At 50.4% G+C, this 17,081-nt stretch overlaps 1 protein-coding gene across 2 annotated transcripts in view; it reads left to right on the forward strand.

The window, feature by feature from the left end:
• Positions 1-1,375: 1,375 nt before the first annotated feature.
• The window catches only part of VAV1 (vav guanine nucleotide exchange factor 1), a 39,770-nt gene continuing 24,064 nt past the window's right edge, over positions 1,376-17,081 (forward strand). For both annotated transcript variants that reach the window (XM_056855560.1, XM_056855569.1), the window contains exons 1-6: positions 1,376-1,579; positions 9,232-9,348; positions 12,743-12,801; positions 14,358-14,423; positions 15,804-15,912; positions 16,939-17,034. In XM_056855560.1, the coding sequence (XP_056711538.1) occupies positions 1,376-1,579; positions 9,232-9,348; positions 12,743-12,801; positions 14,358-14,423; positions 15,804-15,912; positions 16,939-17,034 (651 nt within the window). The remainder of the gene's footprint in view (positions 1,580-9,231; positions 9,349-12,742; positions 12,802-14,357; positions 14,424-15,803; positions 15,913-16,938; positions 17,035-17,081) is intronic.

Below are 17,081 nucleotides of genomic sequence, written 5' to 3' on the forward strand. Positions count from 1 at the left end.
AGCGGCTGCGATTTATGTATACGGTAAGTCTCTAAGCGGCAGCACAAGTTTTTGCTTTATTAATTCTCTGCTGCTTCTGACTCCACTATGAGCAACTCTCCTTCTCCACTAGGAGTCCTCAAACCTCCATCCCAGGAGGCAGAGGAGGAAGCCAACACAGCCTCAGACCTGACCAGCTCCTACTTCCCTCGGCCGTAATAGGCCTTTTAAGCATGGCTGTTTCCCCTCGCAGTCACCCCTCCGACGACTTCAGGCCTTTGTGTTGATTGCGCATGCAGTTTCCGACCGTCAGACGTCGCCTCGCCCTCCCCCTGCCTTTCCCTGTGTTTTGCCCGTGTTTTCAGAGACCTGTTTTATCTCGAAATTGAAAACACGGGGAAAACGCAGGGGGGAAGTGAGGGGACCTCTGATGGTTGGAAAGGGCATGCATAATCAACACAGAGACCCAAAGTTGTCGGAGGGGTGACGGCGAGGTAAACAGCCGTGCGTAAAAGGCCATCGTCTCAGACCCGCCAGCAAGTTCAGCCTGGGAAGCCTGTTAAGGTCATCGAAAGCCATATGACCATTCGCTTGCCTCCAAAGCAGCTCCAGCCGGAGAGCTCAGCGGCCCTTTATCTGGCTGGGGAGCCAGGGGGCAATGCCCTTCCCACTCACATGAACACATGAAGCTGCCTTCTACTGAATCAGACCCTGGGTCCATCAGAGTCAGTATTGTCCACTCAGACTGGCAGCGGCTCTCCAGGGTCTCAGGGTGAGGTCTTTCCCATCACCTACTTGCTTCGTCCCTTTAACTGGAGATGCCAGGGATTGAACCTTGGACCTTCTGCGTGCCAAGCAGATGAACACATGCAGCTGCCTTATACTGAATCAGACCCTTGGTCCATCAGAGTCCGTATTGTCCACTCAGACTGGCAGCGTCTCTCCAGGGTCTCAGGCAGAAAAGGGTCTTTCACATCACCTACTTGCCTAGTCCCTGGGACCTTCTGCGTGCCAAGCAGATGCTCCTCACATGGCACTGCAGCCCCAAGTCAAGGCCTGCCCCCCACCAAGAACCTGCCCCCTCCAAACCCTGGATCAGCTTGAAAGGACAGGAGAAGGGATGGGAGCTTGGCCCAGCCTTCTCCCCAGCAGAGAACTCAGCCACCGAGAGGAAGAGGTGATGGTTTTTGTTCGCTGACGGCTCCTCCTCGGGGGTGGGGTGAGGAAGTGCCCCAGCCCCCACCCCAGGCCTTGTCTTTGTGGTCTGGCGTCAGTTGCAAAAGAGGAAGCTCTCAACCATTGCTTGGCTTCCCAGCCGTGGAGCAGGGTGCTAAGAGCGGCGCCCGTCCCGCCACCCTGCCAGCCGCGAGAAGAACTGTTTTTGGGGTGAGGGGGGATGGAGCTGTGGAAGCAATGTGCCCAATGGCTCATCCAGTGCCGGGTGCTGCCCCCCAACCACCGAGTGACCTGGGAGGGGGCCCAGGTCTGCGACTTGGCCCAGGCCCTGCGCGATGGCGTCCTCCTCTGCCAGCTCCTCAACAACCTCATGCCCCACGCCGTCAACTTGCGGGAAATCAATTTACGCCCTCAGATGTCCCAGGTGAGTGGGGCTGGCATGGGAGGAGGGTCTTTGCTCTATGGGGGGGAGAGAGAAATACAGTCTCGCTTGCTTCAGGGGGAAATGCAGTCTCGCCAGCCCCTCGCGGAGATGCGTTCATCACACTTATCCCACCCTTCCTTCAAGGGGCACAGGGAAGTTCTTCCCAGCCATATTGTACCTTCACAGCAATCCTGCGAGGTAAGTTAGGCTGAGAGAACAGTTGTACTCAAGTCCAGGAGCACCTTAGAGACCCACAAGATTTTGGGGGTAGGAGCTTTGAGTCTCGAAAACTCATACCCCCAAAATATTGCTGGGCTGAGAGACAGCAGGTGGCCTAAAGTCACCCAACGAGTTTCCTGGCAGAATCAAAGATCTGGACCTGTGTTTCCCCCGGTTCTGCTTTGCTATAACCAGTAGCCACGCTGGTCACTGAACTGGGGATCTGCCCACTTGCTTAGGGCAGTGGGACAGAGAGAAAGAGCCATCGAGGGACCTCGGAAGGAAGCAAAGAGCATTGAAGCAGACCACACAAGGGTCTCTCGGCCGGGAAAGAGTGGGTTATAACTCTAATAAATGATGATAATAATAATAATCAGTGGCACATACAGGAGGGGGATAAATGTGTGTGGTGGCAGCGGGAGAGGAGCAGTAGATATGGGGAGGGGGCCAGAAAATGTGCAGTAGCAGGCCGAAGGAATCTGTACATTTGGAGTGGCATCTGATAGCGAAAGGGTTAAGGAGCCTGTGAGGAAGTGATCGCGATGTGATCTCATATATGTGGGTGGGGAATGTTGGTCTCTTGTTGGTATCAGTTGTGGGGCAGGGATGGGGAGGGGGACAGATGGGGTGGTGGCAGACAATGGCTGCCCATTGTCTGCTGGGGAGGGGGAGATTTGCTGCTCCTAACGAGGAGGAGGAGGAGGAGGAGGAAGAAGAGTCAGAAGCCGGGCTTCAAGGGGACGGCTTTATTCCAACCCAAGCAGCGTTACCAGACTCAGCCATATAAGCAGTGAGGATGGGGGTAGCCCCCCGGTCTCCGAGAGGGGCTCCGTGGCTACTCAAAAGGGCAGGGGAGACTGACATTCAGCTAGGGTAGCCAACCTCCTGGTGGTATTCAAAAATCACAGATGTAGGCTAACAATTCACATATCAATGTTTATAAATATAATTTCTGCACTATTGCTTCATAGTGCCTTTTCAAATAACAAAATTAAATGTACAGTATTATATATACAACAAGGCAAAATTCCTAAGAAATAAAATTCAACAGAAATTAGCAATTGACTTGTGGTGTCTTTCTTTCTTGAGTTACGTATATATTGTCCATAAATGTCCTTGAGTCCAGTTGGGTAGAACAGGATTCCGGTATCTTTGCCTGTTTCAATATTTCTTCAGCTACCCTGAAGGACATATATTTTTATGACGTCTGGATCCTCTCTCAGAACATCCCTTATATCCTCAGCATTGTTGTTTGAAAAGGCACTATGAAGCAATAGTGCAGAAATTATATTTATAAACATTGATATAAGTGAATTGTTAGCCTACATCTGTGATTTTTGAGTACTACCAATTTACAGTTGAATTTACATTTTTTTGAAAACCTCCTGGTGGTGGCAGGAGATCTCCTGCTATTACAACTGATCTCCAGCCAATAGAGATCAGTTCCTCTGGAGAAAAGGGCCGCTTTGGCCATTGGACTCTATGGAATTGGACTCTATGGAATTGATGTCCCTCCCCCTCCTCAAGCCCCGCCCGCCTCAGGCTCCGCCCCAAAACCTTCCCGCCGGTGGCGAAGAGGGACCTGGCAACCCTACGTTCAGCTCTGACTTGCATCCAGAATAACATCTTTGAAAGGCGAGCTCTGTTCAGCGCCACGAGAGTTCGGCACGCAAACTCTGCAATCAGAATAAATTAGGACATGCGACAGTTACCAAGTGCAGGGGTCCCCCGCGTTATGCCCACAGGCCCCGTGGGTGCCCGCCAACACCTTTCCTGGCACCTTCCAGGTGTGTTTCGGAAGTGGGTGGGGCTGGACAGGGCTTAGGCGCAGCAGGGCTTCCGATGGGCCACTGGAGAGCCCATTGGCTGGGCAGATTGAAATAACGCTGTTTCAGTGGCAGCTGCCGCCACAGTGGGGGTTTCATTCTCTTTCACTCATCTTTCGCTGTGTGTTTTTAAAAAATTGTTCCTCTTCTCCCCCTGCACTTCGGCTTTCTCTCCTTGTGTGGCTCCGTTCCGCCCTCCGCTCTGGGTCTGAATTCCTGCAGGCTGAAAAAGTGTGGGGGGAGGCTGGCTTGGTCTATTCCTGGACGCAGGTCACTGTCTGTTTTTACAGAACACCGTTTTTGTTAGGGGCTGAAACGGCATTGAAGGAATGGAGGGGTGATAAGAGAGGGCGCGAAGTGCCAAAGTAAGGAGTACCTAAGAAACTACGGTACCTCCCGCATCTTCTTTGGGGTCCGGAGACTTCATAGAATCATAGAGTTGGAAGGGACCACCACCAGGGTCATCTAGTCCAACCCCCCGCACAAGGCAGGAAATTCACAACTACCTCCCCCCCCACACACATACACACCCAGGGACCCCTACTCCATGCCCAGAAGATGGCCTCCCTCTCATCATCTGCCTAAGGTCATAGAATCAGCATTGCTGACAGATGGCTTAAAAACCTCCAGGGAAGGAGAGCTCACCACCTCCCGAGGAAGCCCGTTCCACTGAGGAACCGCTCTGTTAGAAAGTTCTTCCCAATGTCTAGACGGAAACTCTTTTGATTTAATTTCAACCCGTTGGTTCTGGTCCGACCTTCTGGGGCAACAGAAAACTACTCGGCACCCTCCTCTATGTGACAGCCCTTCACCTCCTCTATATGACAGCCCTTTCGCTCTCACGTTTCTTCTCCTCGAGCCCAACAAGCTGAAACCTGCTCTATGTTGACCGTATGTGAAAATGGTATTTCTCACAGCCTTTCTGAAAAAACAGAATGTGGGGGGGGGGGGGAACAGGTCGCCCTTACCTGCACACTCTTCTGGCGAGCTTTCCAAAGGCATTTGGCTAGATGCTGTTGGAAACAAAATGCCCAACTATGGACTAGGGCCTTTCCTCATGGAGGCTTTCTTGCGGTTTCCACAGCAGTTTTTCTCCAGGCTTCCTCATGCCCTCATTTTCCACTTGTTGTCTTTCCATGGTTTCTTCATCATTCCTTTCTCAAACTGGATCAGAGGAGGTTTGAGAAAGCCTGGAGAAGCAAGGAGGAAACCACAGAAAGATAACCAGTAGAAAGCAACGTAGGGAGGAAACTTGGAGGAAAAACTGCTGCAGTAAAGACTCTGTGTGAAAAGACCCTGGATTGATTCGTGGTTTGAGCCGGCATGACAATTCTGATGGTTACAAAACAAAATCTTAGTGCTATATTATCACAATTCCTGATCCATCGCCGCTGGCGTGGCACTTGGTCCACACAAAACCCCTGCAGGGCAGACTCCGCAACACCCAGAGGCCAAAAATCTGAATCCCACCACCCCTATTCCCAACAGTTCTGTCCTGGCATCCTCTTGTGCCATTCTTACTCATTTCAGTAGGACTTCCCAGTCCATTTCACCCCATGGGTCAGATGAGAATGTCGTCTTCTCTGGTTCACCTAAGAAGTCTTGTTTCTGAGGTAGGGTTGCCAACCTCCAGGTGGTAGCTGGAGACCTTCTGCTATTACAACGGATTTCCCGGCAACAGAGATGTTCACCTGGAGAAAATGGCTGATTTGGAAGGCGGACTCCTTAGCAATGTACCCTATTGAAATCCCTCCCCAGACCCCACCCTCCTCAGGCTCCACCACCAGAATCTCCAGGTATTTCCCAACCCGGAGCTGGAAACCCTATTCTGAGGGCTAAGCTATATGAAATGTAGCCTCTTGGTGCTACCAGTTTGAGTGAGGGAATGATGGATCTTCCGTCCATGCCATCTGGCTTTCTTTTCAAAAGCACCCCCCAGCTGTTTTCCCAGCCCCCAGATTTCCTAGTGTATGTTCAAGAGGGTAAATCTACATCAGACACCTTGACGGGGGGATAAACCACTGGGGGAGAGTGTATTTTCAGCAGCGAAAATGGCCACTTGGCCCTCCATTCATCTGCTTGAAACTCCTGCCTCCCAAGTCTGAATTTTTATTTTTTTTGTTCTGTTTTTAAGCACAGGACTTCCTTTATGTGCATTTGTGTATAATGTCGTAATTTGCTCCTAAGGCATACAGTTGGGTCTCCACAAGGAAAACACATACTCTTCTTCCCTCATAGGTCCCATACTTATTGGTGGACAGAAGAAGAAGAGTTGGTTTTTAGATGCCAACTTTCTCTACCACTTAAGGGAGACTCAAACCGGCTTACAATCACCTTCCCTTCCTCTCCCCACAACAGACACCATGTGGGGCAGGTGGGGCTGAGAGAGCTCGAAGAGAGCTGTGACTAGCCCAGGGTCACCCAGCTGTCTTCGTGTGGAGGAGTGGGGAAACCAACCCAATTCACCAGATTAGCATCCACCACTCATGTGGAGGAGTGGAGAATTGAACCCGGTTCTCCAGATCAGAGACCACCACTCCAAACCACCGCTCTTAACCACTACACCATGCTGGCTCCCAGAGAGCTGATGAAAAGCAAACGTGCCCTTAATATCTAGAGGGAGATGTCAACTGTACAGATGTAGCCAATATGGCATCTCAATGACAAAATGCAAAGTTGTACATTTGCATAGGCAAATTCCTGATTTGTGTATGCATTATGGAGGCTGTTAGGAAGAAGCAGGTTGGCGCCGGATCACAATGGCGTAGTTTCATGCGCCACCAAAATTTTCCTGCGGACATTTCATCTTGGCTGTCATCGCATCGATGGGCACACCCCAACTTCTCCAGCACTGTACAGAACTGTATGCATTAGATTCTTGCTCACTTGTGGCAGTCTTTCTCATAAGTTTTGAATTCAAACTTTACCTCTTTCTAAAGTTACTCCACCCTAGGGTATCCAACCTCCAGGTACTAGCTGGAGATCTCCTGCTATTACAACTGATCTCCAGCAGATAGAGATCAGTTCCCCTGGAGAAAATGGCCGCTTTGGCAATTGAACTCTATGGCAGTGAAGTCCCCAAACCCCGCCCTCCTCAGGCTCCACCCCAAAAACCTCCCGCCGGTGCCAAAGAGGGTTGCCAGATCTGGGTTGGGAAATACCTGGAGATTTGGGGGGGGCAGAGCCTGAGGTGGGCGTGGTTTGGGGAGGGGAGGGACTCCAGTGCCATAGAGTCCAATTGCCAAAGTGGCCATTTTCTCCAGGTGAACTGATCTCTGCTGACTGGAGATCAGTTGTAATAGCAGGAGATCTCCAGCTACTACCTGGAGGTTGGCAACCCTAGTTGCCAGGTCCCTCTTCGCCACCGGCTGGAGGTTTTTGGGGTGGAGCCAGAGGAGGGCGGGTTTTGGGGAGGGAAGGGACTCAGTTCCATAGAGTCCAATTGACAAAGTGGCCATTTTCTCCAGGTGAACTGATCTCTGTCGGCTGGAGATCAGTGGTATAGCAGGAGATCTCCAGTTAGTACCTGGAGGTTGGCAACTCTACTTTCAGGGGGGGCCGTTGTCTGGACTGGCTCTAGTTTCACTTACCTAGTTTTCAAGGGAGCAGGAAAAGGGGGCTGGCACTCAGGGCAGGTGAGATGGTAGCAGGTGCCTACTCACCTGGATGTCTGGGGTGATGCAGCAGCTGCAGGGAAGATGCCCCACCACTTAACCAGGAGCAGGGCCCTGTTGTTATGTTGCCAACTAACTGGAAAAAAACCAAAACAGCTGTCCTAGCTGGTTTGGGGGCATCTGAACTTTTCCAGAACTTTTACATTAAAACCAGAATATTAAGTTAGAATTGGTCATTGGTCAGAACGTTTTCAGAACAAAAACGAAAAGCAACTAGAAATCTGTGCATAAAGCCAGGGGCATCCTTTTTCACGTAGTACACATGCCTGAACTGTGTAATGCTCTAATAAGCCACTGTATTTTGTTCGTGCTGAGCATATCACTTCACAAGCAGGTGTGTGCTTTTTGTTAAAGCTGTGTTCTACATAGGGTTGCCAACCTCCAGGTACTATATTGGAGATCTCCTACTAGTACTGGCAGGAGGTTTTTTGGGGCGGAGCCTAAGGAGAGCAGGGTTTAGGGTTGCCAACCTCCATGTACTATGTTGGAGATCGCCCGCTATTACGACTGATCTCCAGGTGAACTGATCTCTGGCGGCTGGAAATCACTTGTAATAATGGGAGATCTCCGTTACTACCTGGAGGTTGGCAACCCTAAGGTGGTGGCTGGAGATCTCTCGCTATTTCAACTGATCTCCAGGTGACAGAGATCAGTTCACCTGGAGAAAAGGGCTGCTTTGGCATTTGGACACTATGGCATTCTACCCCACCAAAGTCCCTCCCCTCCCCACCCCCCCTCAGGCTCCACCCCCAAAATCTCCAGGTATTTCCCAACCGCAGCGGTCAGCCCTAGGGGGCACAATTGAATCCAATCTGTTAACCTGACAAAACACGAGTTTTGCTGTGCATCTATTGGAGTCTGAGTGAAAAGAGCCACAAAATTTACATTACTCGCTTGCTGAGTTTGGGTTTGCCATTTCCTTTACGAGCTCTCTAGATCAGGATGCAGATATTCGCCGTAGCTCATCGCATGAAACAAAACCCGTGTTTGGACTGATCTGATCAAGCCTGCCATTCGGTACTCACCCTCTCGAGACACACGAGGTCTGGGTCGGTTTAATTACAGAGCCCTCCATTTAACATGTGGCCCAGATAAATTGGTGGAAATTACTCCTGAGGATATAATGCAGAATACTATCTGGAGAACATTGTTAACAACAAACTGGGCTGGGGAAGAATCAGCACGGCGCCGGCAAAAGAAAGTCTGCATCACTCAATTTTTTGGAATTTGTTAAGTGCTTAGAAAGGAGGATCTCAGTAGTAGAACTCTTCATATGGATTAGGAACTGGTCAAAAGATAGGGTAGGATTAAATGAACAGTATTCACAATACAGGGAGTAATCAGTAGAGTCCCCCAAAGGAGGGTTGCCAGCCTCAAGGTGGTGGCTGGAATTTCAGCTGATCTCCAGACTACAGAGATCTGTTCCATTGGAGAAAATGGCTACTCTGGAGGGTGGACTTTATGGCCATTCATGCATGGCTGTTTCCTCGTGGTCACCCCGCCAAATACTTTGGGGCTTTGCGTTGATTATGCTTGCATTTTCGCGCAGCCAAAGGTCGGCTTGCTCTCCCCGCACTTGTCTCTGCATTTTGTCCGCGTTTTCTGGATTTGAGTTTAGCCAGCGTCCAGAAAACGCCAGGAAAATGTGCAGAAATGCTCGGGGAGAGCGAGGCAACCTCTGATGGTCAGAAAATGCAAGCACAACTAAAGCAAAGCCCTGAAGTAGTCGGCGGGGTGACCGCGAGGAAACAGCCATGCATAAATGTCTGCTGCAGCCCGCCAGCCACTATCCCGGAAGATCCTCCAATACGCCGGCAGTAATGAGAGCCGTGGTTCGAGGAATAGGATGGGCGTTGTGTCCAGACCATGGCAGGGTGTGCATTGCTGAGTCTCGGGGGCTCTCACAAACCTCTTCCGCATGTTTCCCTTCCAGTTCCTGTGCCTCAAGAACATCCGGACGTTCCTGGCCACCTGTTCCGAGAAGTTCGGACTGCGCAAGAGCGAGCTCTTCGAGGTCTTTGACTTGTTTGACGTGCAGGATTTTGGAAAGGTCTGAGTGCTTTCTTCATTTCGCCACCCCCACAAAGCCAGTTTTCTAAGGCACAGCACTGGGGTTGCCATCCTCCAGGTGGGGCCTGGAGATCTCCCAGAATTACAGCGAATCTCCAGACCACGAAGATCAGTTCCTCTGGAGGAAATGGCAGCTTTGGAGGGTGGGCACTATGGCGTTATACCCTGCTGAAGCCCTTTCCCATCTCAAACCCCACCCTTCTCAGGCTGCACCCCCAAGTCTCAAAGAATTTCCCAGCCCGGAGTTGGCAACCCTACGCAGCATGGAGGCAGAGGCACTCCAGAGCACACTTGACCCTTGAATTTTTATACCGTCACAAATCCCCCCTGAAGATGGGGAGGGGGTTGCTCTGTGGAGTTCCATTTGCTCTAGCTTGCACACCCTTGAGTGGCCCCCTAACAGGCGGAGTCTGGGGGGGCAGAGTTTGGGAAGAGGCGGCAATGAGATGCCATAGACTTCACCTTCCAAAGTAGACATTCTCTCCAGGGGAACTGATTTCTGTAGGCTGGGGATCAGTTGTGATTCCAGGAGATTTCCAGGCTCCACCTGGAAGTTAGCAACCTCATGGGGGCGGATTGATGGTGCCACAGCCTTCTTATAAAAGGTGGACTTTGAGGAAGCTTCTGAGGGAAGAGAGAAAGGCGGGTTCACATCGTTGTTGTGGGACAAAATCTTAGGCATCATAGCGATAAACACATGAAGCTGCCTTCTACTGAATCAGAACCTTGGTCCATCAAGGTCAGTATTTCCTACTCTGACTGGCAGCAGCTCTCTAGGGTGTCAGGCAGGGGTCTTTCGCATCACCTACTGCCTGGTCCTTTCAACTGGAGAGGTTGGGGATTGAACCTGGGGCCTTCTGCACGCCAATCAGAGGCTCTGTCACTGAGCCACAGCCCCCCCCCCCCAACATTGCACTTGAAGCTGCCTTATACCGAATCAGACCCTCGGTCCATCAAGGTCAGTATTGTCTACTCTGACTGGCAGCAGCTTTCCAGGGTCTCAGGCTGAGGTCCTTCCCATCACCTCCTGCCTGGTCCTTTCAACTGGAGATTTGGAGGATTGAACCTGGGACCTTCTTCATGGCAAGCAGGTGCTCTGCCTCTGAGCTACCTCCCCGCCCCAGTTACCTGCAGAAGAGTTCTGCATCTAAGTGGGGAGAGACTGGTATGCAAGAAGGTGTTTTTTAGGTCTTTTATGCATGGCTGTTTCCCTCGCGGTCACCCCTTCGGGTCTTTGTGCTGATGATGCATGCCATTTCTGACCATCGTAAGTCGCCTCGCTCTCCCCCTGTGTTTCCCCACGTTTTGCCTGTGTTTTCACATTTGAGATACAACAGGTCTCTGAAAATGCAGGGAAAACACAGGGAAACAGGGGGAGAGTGAGGCGACCTCTGACAGTCGGAAATGGCATGCATCATCAACACAGAGACCTGAAGTCGTTGGAGGGATGACGGCAAGTGAAACACATGCACAGAAGACTTAAAGAAGAAGAAGAGTTGGTTTTTATATGCCGACTTTCTCCACCGCTTAAGGAAGAATCAAACTGGCTTACAATCACCTTTCCTTCCCCTCCCCACAGCAGACACCCTATGAGGTAGGTGGGGCTGAGAGAGTGTGACTAGCCCAAGGTCACCCAGCTGGCTTCGTGTGGAGGAGAGGGGGAACAAATCCAGTTCACCAGATTATTGACCGCTGCTCATGTGGAGTGGGGAATCAAACCTGGTTCTCCAGATCAGAATCCACCGCTCCAAACCACCACTCTTAACCACTACACTACACTGGCTCCATTGGCTTCAGCCAGTGGCATTTTATGCTTCCGATCTGCCACTCAGACACTCTGAGCAGGTCTTCCAGGCAGGGGTGGTGTTCTCAGTCTAGGGTTGCCAGGTCCACCCTGGGCACAAGCAGGGGATGGGGGGGAGGGGTAGAGTTGCCAGATTCAGGTTGGGAACCTCCTGGAGATTTGGGGGTGGATCCTTCAGAGGTCAGGGGCATCAGTGGGGTACAGGGCCATAGAGTCTACCCTCCAAAGTATCCCTTTCCTCCAGGGAAACTGATCTTTGTCACCTGGTGAGGAGCTGAAATTTCCAGGGGATCCCCAGGTCCCACCCTATCTCAGGTCCCATTCCTATCTCAGTCTCACCTGCTCTCTCCAATGCTACCCCCCCCCCGCAGCTGCCCCAGGCCCCACACCCATAGGGGAGGTCTGACCCCAGACGCCTTCTCACCTTGCAGAGGCTGAGGGGGCCCATCTCTACCATGGAGCTTCTTGAAGCAGCAACAGCTCTCGGGCTGGCCAGCCTCAGTGCAAAATCACTTAAGGTGGAAGCGAGGCGGTGCCGAGTCACACCAAAGCCCCGGGGCTGCTCCGCTGCATGCGAACCGCGCTGGCGGACACCCCGCTCTCATTTCGGTAGGGCAGAAAAGCGAGCAAACATTTGCCCAAACAGGATGTGAAATAGAGCAGCAGAACCACACGGCCGGCCACAGCAAGTGTCTCCCAGACAAGGAAGCTTACGACACGTGCAGTCGGGCTGCAGGGGGTTCCCTTGAATCCACGGGGTGGGGTGGGGACAAAAATCTTGGACCCTTGGGTGGGCCCTTCTCAGCAGCAATCTGGGTGGCTGCTCCTTTGAATGCCCAGTGAAGTCTGGGCAGGATCATTACATGACAAATTGCTTTGCTTATTTACGAGTCCCCCCTTTTCCTATATTAAGCAGGCAGGTTTGCCAACTCCAGGTTGGGACATTCCTGGAGATTTGGGGGTGGAGTCTGGGGAGGGTGGGCTTTGGGGAGGGGAGGTACCTCAGAGGAGTAGAATGCTGTAGAATCCCCCCTAGGGTTGCCAACCTCCAGGTGGTGGCTGGAGAACGCCCGCTATTACATCTGATCTCCAGGCGACCTAAATCAGTTCCCCTGGAGAAAATGGCCACAATCGGACTCTGTGGCATTGAAGTCCCTCCCCACTCCAAACCTTGCCCTTCTCAGGCTCCACTTCCAAAACCTCCAGGCGTTTCCCAACCCAGAGCTGGCAACAGAGCAGGACACACACACACGCGCGCGCACACACACACACACACACACAGAGGAAGTCCAAGGGGGAAAGAGGGGTAATTTAAAAAATACCCCGGGGAAGAGGAGAGTGAAAAACTTAATACCAGCTCCGCTTAGTGGGGTTGAATGCTGTGGTTTAGATGCATTGTGTATTATTTGTGTTTACTTCTCATGTATATCATTTTAATCGCTGGAAACTGGTGAGAAATGGTGGGGTCTAAATATTTCTAGTAAATAAACAAATGTGCATTAAACCCGATCCCACTCACCGCAGCCAATGTTCTGCTCATGGGAACATTTCTATTTCTTCCTTCCTGCAGGTGATCGATGCTTTATCAATACTCTCCTGGACACAAGTCGCCCAGAGCAAGGGCTTTGTGTAAGTGCCGATGCTTTTCACTCGTGGCGGGCTCCAGTGGGAACAGGGGCTCACTGATGCAACCTTTATATTTTGAGGAAAAGGTTTTGATATTGGGCAGGGCTTGGGACACGGTCTGAGAGTTGTTTCTTCAGCCGCTGTCCCGGGCCTTTGAATTTAGGGTTGCTGAATTTTCAGCTGGCCCCTGTGAACTGTTTGTTAAGGGCAGGTGGGTGAGCTTTAAATGGCAGCAGGGAGACAACTGCATCCCTGGTGTGGTCAGTGCATGGGGTTGCCAACTTCCAGGTAGCGATGACTGAAGAAAAACCTCGTGCTAAACAAAGAAGATAGCAAACGTAGCATTGTGGCTAAACAGAACTGACAAGTAGAAACTGACAAGTCATATTTTATATAAACAACATTGTTATATTATTGACAAGGAAAATATAATACAACAAGAGAATCCACTAGCAGAAGGATTCCTATGTGTCCTGAGACAAATATACCTATGCAATACAGTCAAGTATAATAAGAATTCTGAGTAGGAACGTCACAAAGTAAAACAGCGCAAAAATCCCAATTAGTGGGAAAGCAAAGGGCGAAAGGGGCATCCGGTATAATGACCCATTTCACATCATGTCACCAGTACAAGACAGACTATTAGTCGTTCTCTGGAATCTATCCGTGGATATTATGATGTGCACATTTATTCAGTGATGTGAATATTACACATTGTGTAACTGTATTGAAGTGCATCTTTCAGCACTTAAATGCAGCTTAAGGCTGGTGAGCGAATGTACTGGCGACTGAAGAAACCGTGATGTGAAATGGATCATTATAATGGATGCCCTTACTACACAGAATTCTTATTATACTTGACTGTGTTGCATAGATATATTTGTCTCATGACACATAGGAATCCTTCTGCTAGTGGATTCTCTCATTGTATTATATTTTCCTTGTCAATAATGTAATAATGCTGTTTATATAAAATAAGACTTGTCAGTTTCTACTTGTCAGTTTCGTTTAGCCACAGTGCTACAATTTTTGCTAACTTCCAGGTGGTAGCTGGGCGTCTCCCGCTATTACAACTGATCTCCGGGGAACAGAGATCAGTTCCCCTGGAGAAAATGGCCACTTTGGAAGGTGGACTCTATGGGATTATGCCCCACTGAAGTCCCTTTCATCCCCAAACCCTGCCCTACTCAAGCTCCACCCCCAAAATCTCCAGGTATTTCCAAGCCCATGGCTGGCATCCCTATCTCTGCAAGAACCTGAGACAGACTTTCTAAATACATTTGCAAAGGACAGTGGAAAAGTTGGCCTTCTTATGTTTGACCTGTTGAGTGGCTGTGAGCTTGAAGGGCTGCCGAACTCATCCAGAAGAGCTGACGACCCTTCCTGAGTGCTCTGGGGGGATTTAGTGGAGCTGGGGTGTTTGGCAGAAGCCACCTCCATTCCACTATGAATGGCCCTTGGTTATCAGTAGCAATACACTGGGGCCTGACTCACTCCTGTACTTATTTCCTTTCCCTTGCAAGCACCACCTGGTCTAACTCACCTGTGTTCCTTTACAGGCCGTTCCCTACTGAGGAGAGCATTGCTGATGAGGAGATATATAGCGGCTTATCAGATCAGATTGAGTAAGGAACAAGCTTGTTTGAGGTGGGGAGGGATAAATAATTTGGGCCTGTGGTTACCCCTGTTTCTTCCGGTGCGCTAAACATCTGCAGCATGGTGGGCCTTTTTTCATCATCACCTGGGATTTCTGTTGCTCAACCCCTGGTTGAAAACACAGGAACTTTCCCAGAAAAAGAGAAGGAGGAGGAAGGCTGGAAGAATGCATTTCCATGCAACCCATTGTGCAAGAGAGAGAAAGGAAATGAAAGCTAGTAAGGAATGTTCCCATCTAAAGTAGGTCCAGTTACCATCCAGTCATTGAGGGATGCCCTAGGAATATGGTGGCGGAGGAAAGGGGTGTCAAGTCATAACCAACGTGGCGACCTCTTGTGGGGTTTTCAAGGCAAGAGATTTGCCATTACCTGCCTCTGCGTAGCAACCCTGGACTGCCTTAGGAGTCTCCTATCCACGTACTAACCAGGGCCGACTCTGCTTAGCTTCCAAGATCTGACAAATTGAGCCTCACCTGGGCCATCCAGGCCAAGGCAAGAGATGAACAGAGGTGGTTTGCCATTGCCTGCCTCTGTGAAGCAACCCTGGCCTTCCTTGGAGGTCTCCCATCCAAGTACTAACTAGGGCTGACCCTGCTTAGCTTCCATGATCTGATGAGATGGGGCTAGCCTGGGCCATCCAAATCAAGGCTCCCTAGGAATATATATTAGGATAAAACATTTCCAGATTGTACGGAGGTTTCTGACTTGGTGGGCATTCCAGGGCATCTCCTGAAAGAAGCTGGAGAAAACATTGAGTGGAAAGAATTTAGGTCAGGTGCAGAAGCAGGTGGAATGACACAGGACCTTAAGTGCATTTTAAAATGCAAGTAACAAGTCAGACCCTCAGAAATGGTCCTTAGATGAATTCGAACAGCCATTTCCATATCGCTTGTGAACAGTTAAGAGGAGTGTACCAACTTTCTCTGTGCAACCTTCACTCCCAGATGGCTCCTAAAACTCTTGACGCTCAGCCGTGGCCTCCTAAGCGCGCTGCCGTTGCTGGTGGCCGCAGTGGTTTTGGTGGCACTGTTGTGGCAACGGGATCTGCAAGAAGAGTGTGCTGACTGCTCAAGCTGAGTTGCACCACTGCAAGGATGCGGGGAACCCTGAGACACGCCTCTAGCATCCCTGCAGGGCTGCAGCCCTCCATGTCCATGAAAAAAGAGAGCCGCTCTCCAAAGATGCCGGCTCTCTTCCCTGCTTGGACACAGCTCTCTTCCCTGCATGTTCCCTAGTGGACCAAGTCTCCTCCTCCTCCAATTTTTACTTTTCCAACCATCATCCCACTATGAAAGGTCAGGTTTCCTGTGTGCCCTGGGCTGATCTTTTCTCTCCCTCCCTTTCTTTCAGCGATACCATGGACGAGGATGATGATCTCTACGATTGTGTGGAGAATGAGGAGGCGGAAGGGGATGAGATCTACGAGCACCTGATGAGGTCAGAGCCCTGCCTCATGCAGGTGAGTGGCCAGGATGGGGTGGGGGGTGGGGAATGACTCTCTTCAACCATCCCCCGTGAGGCTGAATAATCTGCGGTTCCTGCTTCCCCTGACTCCAGAAAACCGGGGCCACAAAAAAAGACACGTTTCTCTTGAAAATAGTTTCAGAGGGTAGCCAAGTTGGTCTGCAGTCGAAGAGGTAGATTCGAGATCAGTAACACCTTAGAGACCGACATAATTTTTTTTGGGGGGGGGGTATGAGCTTTCAAGAGTCAGAGCTCCCTTTATTTATCTTACAGTCTTTAATTTGCTTGCCACCACAACAACCTTGCGATGTTCCATTGAGGCGATTTTCGGTGCTGTAGGAACCAACATTCTGTTTTTTCAAATAGAGGACACTTGGCCATAGAAACAGTCTGAGGCCGTTTATGCAGGGTCAGTTTTGAAGCTTGCTCAAAGCTCTTTTTTAAAATGCGACCTTTAAAATTCACTGTCACTACGCAAAAGGAGAAATTCCACACACACACACCCAACTCGCCTGCTCCTTGTTTGCATAACATAAGCAATTGCCAGTTGCATAGCTAATGCGCAGCTGTGGTTTTGCATGCTTCCTTGAGGGTATTATTTGAGAGGGCAGAGCAAACACAAAAGGTCGCGTTAAAGGGGCTCTTACGTTCACTGTAAAAAAACTCAAAAAAATGTGCGGAGCAATTCCGCATGGAACACGCTGCTAATTACCAGGCATAAATGGCCTAAAAGTCCTGATGAGGTTTGGATTCTGTAGAATCTGAAGCTGCCATTTCCTCCAGGGGAACAGATTTCTGTGGTCCAGAGGTGAGGTATAATTCCAGAAGAACTCCAGTCCCCCAACTGGAGTATGGCAACCCTACCACTCCCTCCTGGGGTCTCATGGGAGGCTGAGGAGTGTCACCCCAGTTCTGGGTGCCTTTGGATCTGGGTCTTGGTGAGTCAAGGCCCACAATGTTCACTCAGCCATGGTGCTTCGTTGCATCATGCAAAATCTCCTTCGTGTTGTGTGTTCCACAGCAGAAGATGACTGAACTGGATAAGCGGAAATGCTGCCTTCAGGAAATCCAGCAGACAGAGGAGAAATACACAAGCACACTGGAGTCCATTTACCAGGTACTGATTCCTCATAGAATCATAGAGTTGGAAGGGACCACCAGGGT

This window comes from Euleptes europaea, chromosome 1 (genome assembly GCF_029931775.1).
Source record: "Euleptes europaea isolate rEulEur1 chromosome 1, rEulEur1.hap1, whole genome shotgun sequence".
Lineage (NCBI taxonomy): Eukaryota > Metazoa > Chordata > Lepidosauria > Squamata > Sphaerodactylidae > Euleptes > Euleptes europaea.